The sequence below is a fragment of the Zosterops lateralis genome, assembly GCF_965231275.1.
Source record: "Zosterops lateralis genome assembly, chromosome: 8".
In the NCBI taxonomy this organism is placed as follows: Eukaryota; Metazoa; Chordata; class Aves; order Passeriformes; family Zosteropidae; genus Zosterops; species Zosterops lateralis.
The window spans coordinates 7,691,896-7,700,674 of record NC_139768.1 but is presented as its reverse complement, the minus strand read 5'-3'; the positions used below and the strand labels follow the sequence as shown (position 1 = coordinate 7,700,674).

The window sequence follows — 8,779 nt, the reverse complement described above, 5'->3', positions numbered from 1 at the left end:
CCAGGGCGGTGGCAGCACCGCCCCGCCCCGGCTCGGCCTTTATAGAGCCCGGGCTGTGCTGTGCCCCGGCAGCCGCTGCAGCTCCTCCACCCCGGTGCCGCCGCCGGTAAGTGCCACCCTGCCTTCGGAACCCGCTCTGCACCGAAAGGCGCCCCTGCTGCCTCTGAATCGGTCGGGATGAAGCGATTGCTCTTAAAATTACACTGAAAAAAAAAATAAAATTAAAAAGCTGCTGCGATGCAGCAGTGGGGAAGGTCAGTTCTAGGTGCCTCGATATGTCAGAATTTTTAAAGGACTCAGCAGTAGTGCTGTTTGTGGTGCGGAGGCCTGGCCCCAGAAACTAATGATGGTAGCAAAGAATAAATTACTTGCATTGCTGCTAAAAATAATTGTCATAATACTGTTTGAGGGAAGTATAGCTGCTGAAATCTCATCTGAACATGAATAGCGTGCAGAGCCAAGTACCTGGGGGAGGATTCCCTTTCTTGCATTATGGCACCTGCTTACAAGCAAAGGTTGCATCTGTATTTAGCATTTTTATTTGTATAATGTCTATTTTCCAAATGAATCTAGTGATTTTCTCTATACTCCATGTTTTGCCTCACATGACTGAGTGTGTGAATTTAATGTGTATTAGGAGTATCAGTAACTTCATTTCTTCCAAACAAAATCAAACTAGAAGGTGCAATCCACATATCAGTAGGCATTCAGCCTGCAGGACCAGACTGGAAATAGTCCAGTGTAGAAACCTGAAGCAGGTACAGTGTGGAGCAGGTCTTCAGCATCAGCTCAATTCTGTACATTCCGTTCTACTGCATTGGGTTTTTTTGGTGGTGTTTTTTTTTTTTTTTTTTTTTTTTTTTTTTTTTTTTTTTTTTTTTTGCTAATGTAAATATAAATGAGATTCCCATTGAATCTTTTAAAACTCAAGTTTTATGGTTTTCCAGAAGTGAGAATGCTTAAAAAAAAATACTCCCATGACTTAATTGCAATTTAAAAAAATATATAGGACTTTATTGCACCTCACACACACACTGTCATTACAAAATAATTATTTACCATTGGTAAGACTGCTATGCATGCTTGGCTACAAGATCTGGCTGCATGTAAGTAATAATATTGTAAATACTCTCATACTGTAAATAAATGAGGCAACATCACCAGCAGACTTTCAAGAACTGGCAGTGGTCAGAGGCACAGGTCAGGTGGCCAGGCTTACCTAAATGCTGAGCTGCAACAAGATGTAGCTGATAACTACAGAGATACTGGAAAAGGAGCTTTCTCTTTCATAGCCTGGAGTTGCATGCTCAGTGCTTTTGTTGAAGGTAGCAATGATCAGTTAAATAGGTACAAAGAGTTGGACAGCAGCTGAATGCATCTGCCAATTTCCAACTTTTAGTCCATACTGCAAAAATGGAGTATGGATGTTTCCAATTTCTCTTTTCCTGCTTCATTTATGCTCTTAAAAAAAGATCTGGTTGTATTGCTGCCTGTACAAAAAAAGCTTCAAAGTATAATCTCTAATTTAATATATGGGAATAATAAGCAGATATTCTATTGCAAGTAAATGCTTAATTCTTCATCATTTGTGTTGTAATTTATTCTGAAACCAACTGAAGGCAATAGAAGCAAGAAAGCTGACACTGCAAGCTACAGCATGACACTAAATTCCTCTTTTATTTTCAGAATCAAAAAATACAGATAGAAGAAGAACAAAGGGAGAAGTTAACTAACAACATGAAGTTACTCATCTTCCTCACAATAACCTTGGGTGCACTTGTCACGGGACTGGAGTCTGTAAGTTTTAAGTGTATCCAAAGCCTAATCTTATTTCATGGAGAAGGGCATTCCCAGCTGCAAAGCAGAGGGAGTACCACAAAGGACAGAACAAGAATCCATTGTTGAATAAACTTTCTGGCTTTTATTCTGTGGTACAAATGTGTAGCAGCAAGGTCACCAAAGTTACTGAGGCAATTGATGAGTGTTGCATCTGTGCTGCACTGCTTGGTGGAGAGGGTGAGGTTTCCTTCCCTGTTCTAGGGACAGTGACCATTAAGAGCTGCTTGGGTTCTTACAGCATAAATAATTACAATGCTGACCTGATGCAGTGGCACAGCTCAGTGGGGGATTTCTGAGCTTTTCTGAGGTTTTTTTGGTGGTTTTTGTTTGCATGACATGGGATTAGTTTGCCTTCCCCATTCTGCTTTGCTTCATTAGAGCTCCACTTCTCATTCATATCCAGATTCCACAAAGCAGGTTCAGCAGGTAGCTACATGCAAAAACCTAAACTGTTGAAGGTATGCAGTAGGGAACAGAGTAGGAAAAAAATTATCAAACCACATAAAAAGAACTGCCTTGTTAAAAATCCTTTTTTTCCCTTTTCCTGTAGCTTTATAGGTGGAAGTACTACCAGCCATATAAACGCAGATCAGAGCACAAGGGTAAGCATCTGCCTGTTCTATTTGAACCTAAAAAGAGCTTTTTATCCTGTACTTACACCTTCCTACAAGAAGAAAGACCCTTAATGATATGAAACACCTAAAACTTAATTTTCAGTTACATTTCACCTCCGCATTCAAATGTTCTGCCTATAATTAGTGATGTCTTTTACTTACAGAATGCTCTTGTTTGAATGGAGGAACGTGCATTACCTATTACCTCTTTAGTGGAATTGGTCGTTGCATATGTCCAGATGGATACACTGGGATTCACTGTGAGCTAGGTAGAGTATCTGTCTTCCTTAATGCTCACTGAATTGATTGGAAAGGTCTAAAAGATACTCAAAGAGTTAATGTGAAATGCAAAGTGAAAGTATTACCCAGAAACATGACTGTGCATAGCCTTTAGCAGTTTATGCTAACAGACTAAATGAGGAGAAGCAAGTAAATGTTGGTGCAAAATCACGACCTCTAATTTTTCTTGTCCCTTCCTCTTCACTAAGGTTGCTTACCTCAACCTTACTTTTAGTTTGGGGTGGAAAAAATGAACTCGTTTGTGACTGTTCAGAAGCAGAACTTATCAGATTGTGAAGTTCACTTAAACTGTTAAATAATTAATATGCATGCTTTAAAGTATAAGATACCTGATGCTCAAAATCCATACAGAGCAAATTTAATAACAATATCTAGTCAGTCTAGATTTCTGCATCTGTTTTGGGGTGTAATGCAAAAACTTTTTTCCTCATTGGAAGGATTTGTCCATGTCTATCACAGAACAATTATTAACATGAACATGCTGCTAATAAAATATTTATTTTTTCAGACACTGACAGCACATGCTATACTGAAAATGGAGAGGACTACAGAGGGATGGCAACAGAAGACAAATGTCTGCCATGGAACTCGCCTGCACTAATCAGGAGGAGTCGTTACCATGCTTACTCAGAGAATGCTTTGCAGCTTGGGCTGGGCAAACATAGCTACTGCAGGTAAGAAAAGCATCATTCTTCCTGTGATAACTTCTATTATCACAGCCCCAGAGGTGCTTCAGTAAGAAATATGTTTTTAAAAAATAACATTACAGAGATGAATTATTAACTAGATATATTCGAAATGTAACTTTCCAAAGCATTTTTCTCCCTGGCATATCTTGCAACAAAATATTTTGGGTTTTTTCAGAACACCTGGAATTTTAAGATACTATGACTTTTTAAAACTGTCTTTATAAAAAGAACACTCTTGTCTTTTAGAAACCCAAATGGAAGGAACAAGCCCTGGTGTTACACCAAAAGCAGATATTCCATTCAAGAAACACCTTGCAACATAGAGAAGTGTGGTAAGTAATATTAGTTTCAACACAATTGCTGCTTTGTTTATTTAATTTTATTCTGAATAGCACAAGGTTGGGGTTTATTTGTAAGAAATCTGAACAAAATTCTTCTTTTCACAGGGCCTACATGTGGTCAAAGGAGTTTCAGCAGGAACTTCAAGATTGTTGGTGGAAGGCAGGCAGAGGTTGAGTCTCAGCCTTGGATAGCTGGCATCTTCCAGAAGATAAGGGGCATGGACCACTTCCTGTGCGGTGGCAGCCTCATCGACCCTTGCTGGGTGCTCACGGCCGCGCACTGTTTCATCACTCCGTAAGTTTCCAGTTCCATGGGCTTCTTATTTGCAGCTTTCTTAGAGTGATTCCTTGGTGTGATGCTCACTGAGCAACCCTTTGCAATGCACCACAGTAAGAATGTTCCTTTGATTGGACAAAATAAGAGCAGCAAAAGAAATGTTAAGTCTCTGGGAGCCCACATCTAGCAGATTGAACTAGCAAGATGCAGACAGTTGGGTGGGATGCAATTTAAACAATTTAATGTATATGGGAGCCAGGACATGATTTTTACCTTACCCATTCCCCAAACTTTGTAATTGTGCTGATGGTGATGAGCTGTGTAATACATTTATGGGTGTTTTTTGTTGACTTTTCTGTGGAAAGCTGATCCTTTTGACATCCTGCAGAGGATTCTTAACGCCAACACCTTGCATTAGTAGCAACCAGCCAACACCTTGCATTAGTAGCAACCAGTTAAGCGTGTTTCAAAATGTCTGAACATCTTAATCCCTTCAAATGGAAAATTAGGATGCATTCCTTCACAATATTGGATCAACTTTCAAAGCTGACTGAATTTTACTTTTGCTTATCAGCATCAAAATAAACATGAAAAAGAGCTGGGACTGGATCTCAGCTGTTGACCTTACACTCAGACATTACTAGTCTTCATCAATCTCTCTACTCTCACTCAGGTCAGTAAGCAAAATAAATAAATCTGTCTACAAAGTCTTCCTTGGAAAGTCCATACTGAATGTTACTGATGATAAGGAGCAAGTATTCATGGTTGATGAGATCATCACACACCCTGACTTTACAGATGAAACAGGTGGCAATGAGAATGATATTGGTAAGTGTCATCTTAATATGAGCCTTTAAAACACTGGGATAGGTGAAGGCTACATAATTGTGGCATACCTATTCTAAAGAAGTAGAACCAGAGGCGGGAAGAAGGGGAACAGGAACAGCCTGAAAACTAGGCCTGTGCTGACAGTTTTTGCACTTGTGTAAGTTCTGGTTGTGGTACATATCAGATGTGTTACCTGGCAGGCAGGCTCTGCACCTGTAGAAGATGTGGCTTTTCCATAGGCACTGGTGGCAGCATTCCATTTCTGCTGATTTATTATGGGCCTAGAGATCACACTATGTATAGTAAATGATGAAAAAAATGTATGCACAGTAGGTTTCATCATATAGCATGGGAATGCCATATCTGCCACCTCATCAGCTGAAGGTTATCCTGAATTAATTTAGACTTTTATGAAAGTCTGGGTTTCACAAGCCTATTCTAAAGCAACCACTTCAGAGATGGGTTTTTGCAACTTGCACACAACAGACTTGCCACTCTTGCACTTGACATTTAGAACGCTATCAACCCTTCCAGATTCCTCCAGCTGCTGCTGCTAAAATAAAGAAAATCCAAGAATATCTTTGTAAGCCATTCAGGGTAGTGGGTGCCACCCTCTACAGCCAGTCAGAAAGCTGGTGTTTTAAAACATCTAAAGATACTCTTGCAGAAGACTCTTTTCACCTGAGCTATCAGCCCCTATCATTTGAGGAAGCAAGTTCAAGTTGGAACATTTGTCAATTTTAGTGTTGGGAAATGAATGTTGTTGTTATTAAGTAATGACTCATTCCAAAAGCAATGAGGGGAGCCATATGTAGCCAGAACTAAATATAATTACAACTATTCCCATTAACTGTACCAAATACTTTTGTTGTCAGAACTTGAGGGGGAAATCTTGCTTTACAAATCTAACTATATCTTTTCTGACTTGCTTCATAGCCTTGATAAGGATAAAGACAACTTCTGGACAGTGTGCAGTAGAATCCAAGTATGTCAGAACAGTCTGCTTGCCAGAGAGGAACCTTTACTTAAAAGAAAATACACACTGTGAAATAGCTGGCTATGGAAAACAAGATCTTTGTAAGTGAATGACTTCTCTTCCCAAAGTTGGTCTTCCCCAGTGGTGGGAATGTGATGATTTTTACACCATGATCTGTGAAGTATTAAAAAAAGATTGCTTTCTATTGTGTGTGTTCTATGTGCATCTCTTGAAGATGACCTTTGCTATCATCTTCTCTAGTTCTCTATGGCATTTCCTATCTGATGCTTCTCTCACTCATCAACCATACAAAGTAAGCCATTATGTAAAACACAATTTTTATCATTCCTGATGTGATGAGGAGGAGAAAAAAAATCAAAGCTGTGTGAGAGGATTAGCAAAGGATTGCATTTGTGCAAAATTTCCATCAAAAATTATTAAACTATTTCTCTCTAAAAATGAAACTTTATAATTTTGTATCTGGATCATTTGTTTTTCTCTTTGAAATTTATTTATTAACAGTAAATGCAAACCAGTACTGCATAAGGTGGAGGTAAGAACCTCAATAGAGAATTGGAATGGTTATGCTAGTTTAAGTGCAGAAATTATGAGGGTTTTTTTGCTGCTTTTTGTGTCTTGGACGGTGAAAATAATGAAATATTCCTTTTCTTTTTGCAGATGACATCTTCTATGCTCAAAAACTGATGTCAGCCACTGTGAACTTAATATCACAGAGCAAATGCAAATATGAATACTATGACAGTATTAGAGTTACCGACAACATGGTCTGTGCTGGGGATCCCATGTGGCAGATTGATGCCTGCAAGGTAAAATTGGTTTGGTTTATTTTCTAAATAATTCCAAATGCACATACACTACTATATGGCAGCATCTTGTAATTCTACTAGTCACAAGAGTCTCTAACGTAACTGGAAATTACTATGCCCAAGTGGAGTTGACCTGTAGTGTGGCCAAAAATCTGGAATAAAGTTGGAACCCAGAGTTTGGTTTTACCCCCTCCAGGCCTTTCTTTGCAGGTGCAAGATGTGCAGTATCTTAGCCACTGTTTTTCCTCAGGGCCTTATTTTCAATCTATTCAAGCAATAGACATTCATCAGAGTTATACAGCAACTGTTCTGATCTCAGCTTGCACATTAACTCTAGCTTTGCAAAGGTGGATTACAGGGGACATGGAGCTCTTCCAGGTTCCTCCAAACTAGATATATTTCCCTGCATCTTATTGGGCAGAGTGGCTATAGGAGCAACTGAAAAGAACAAGCATCCTCAAGTGTAAAAGTATGTTATGCACAAGGGGACGGTTGATTCTGTGATGATCATGTTGGCCTTGACCTTGTATCAGTAGTCTAATATCTGTCCTTATAAAGTTAGGATGGGGATGGAGGGTTGTTTTCCAAGGTAGCTGTTCTCCTGGTAGCCTGATAGGGGGAACTAGAGAGCTCCTCAGCTTGAGACTGTTCAGATCACAGCAGATGCCAAACCTGTTCCATCTAGCAATGTTCTCAAAAATCAAAGCTTTAGCTCATAGGTACTTACTAGCTTGCTTAACTCTAGAAAAACAATCACAGGCTCCATCTGCAGAAAATGACCTAATATGTTCTCTTTGTGTTGTCAGGGAGATTCCGGTGGCCCCATGGTGTGTGAGCACAATGGCAGGATGATGGTTTATGGCATTGTCAGCTGGGGAGATGGCTGTGCAAAGGAAAACAAGCCTGGTGTTTACACCAGAGTTACTCAATACCTTAACTGGATTGACTCCAACATGAATGGGTTACTTGCCAAGAGTCGTTTTCTTCCTGAACCAAAGTGACCTTTTTTCTACAGCTGGACTGAAATGAACAAAAATTCAGCCTATACTGACACCAGGACAGTGAAGACCTGAATGTCATAAGAGGCTTTCATTTTGAACGCTTGTGTGGTCAGTCACTCACATCAGTGTTCCTGAGGCATGAGGCAGAGAGATGGTTGATATATTATCTTACTGCTCTGAATTACCTGGAAACCACTCAGTGGGAAGCTAAAATATTTAACATTTAAATGAGTATTCCCATGCACGATACTATGCATAGCAAGTTACCTGTTTACTTCATTTATGAACCAGCAGCATTGCTCTGGAAATGTTGATACAATTTCAACTTACTTAACTCAAGTATTCATTTTATACATGAGTCTAAAATCTCCCCTCATTGTACTGAATAATACTGAGTCTCAAGTCCCACAAACCTGACCTGTTAAGATCAGTACTGAGAATGTGATCAGACTTGGCATCAAAAAGTGGGGAAAGAAAAAAAAAAAGTAGTGTAGCTGAGTCAGCATTACAAATTCTTAAAGTATTTCACTGAAGAACTGCTGCAAGAAAGAAAATTGGAAACTTGCTGGACTTCCAGGTCACAGGTGAAGGTGTCTGAGTCCCCTGGAAAGTCTGATTATGCAACCTCTCTACATGTACCTATGCACCCTGGAGAAGATTTAAGGACTTGGCATTTATTGAATGCTGCAGGCATCAAAAGTCAGAACTTTATTTCCATTCATTTAACTGATATTATATGGAAATTATTTTTTTTTTATCTCCAAGACTTATTCTGGGTTTATTTTTAAACTTGTGTTTGTTTTGTAGATCTGAATTATATGTATGAGGGCTGGAACCTCAAGCTTTATTTAATTATTTTTACTGTGTTTAACTTATTGTTTGTATTATAGATGTTAAATATCATTAAAAAAATCTTTCTTCTTATATGTTTGCCTCTTTTCTCTGGAAAATAGAAGGGTATGACTCAAAAGAGAACTGTCATTAAGTTCTAATCTGACTGTAGTCTTCCTTAGTAAAACATAAATATTTGAACTTTGATTAGTGAAGTATTTGATATGCATAAGCTAAATTCTTTTTCCAAAAAAGC

General features: G+C 39.0%; 1 protein-coding gene across 1 annotated transcript; it reads left to right on the top strand.

The window, feature by feature from the left end:
- The first annotated feature begins 1,689 nt into the window (after positions 1 to 1,689).
- Positions 1,690 to 8,553, top strand: PLAU (plasminogen activator, urokinase). The gene is made up of 10 exons (XM_083866747.1): positions 1,690 to 1,797; positions 2,390 to 2,441; positions 2,618 to 2,722; positions 3,262 to 3,427; positions 3,689 to 3,774; positions 3,889 to 4,078; positions 4,734 to 4,888; positions 5,825 to 5,965; positions 6,543 to 6,691; positions 7,498 to 8,553. The coding sequence occupies exons 1-10, from the start codon at positions 1,738 to 1,740 to the stop codon at positions 7,690 to 7,692; spliced, it is 1,299 nt and encodes a 432-aa protein (XP_083722873.1). The 5' UTR covers positions 1,690 to 1,737; the 3' UTR covers positions 7,693 to 8,553.
- The last annotated feature ends 226 nt before the right edge of the window (positions 8,554 to 8,779 follow it).

Coding starts and splice junctions, on each gene's coding strand:
- PLAU (XM_083866747.1), top strand. CDS start 1,738: ATGAAGTTACTCATCTTCCTCACAATAACCTTGGGTGCACTTGTCACG. Junction 2,442..2,617: donor ACGCAGATCAGAGCACAAGG/GTAAGCATCTGC, acceptor TTTTACTTACAG/AATGCTCTTGTTTGAATGGA. Junction 5,966..6,542: donor CTATGGAAAACAAGATCTTT/GTAAGTGAATGA, acceptor TTCTTTTTGCAG/ATGACATCTTCTATGCTCAA.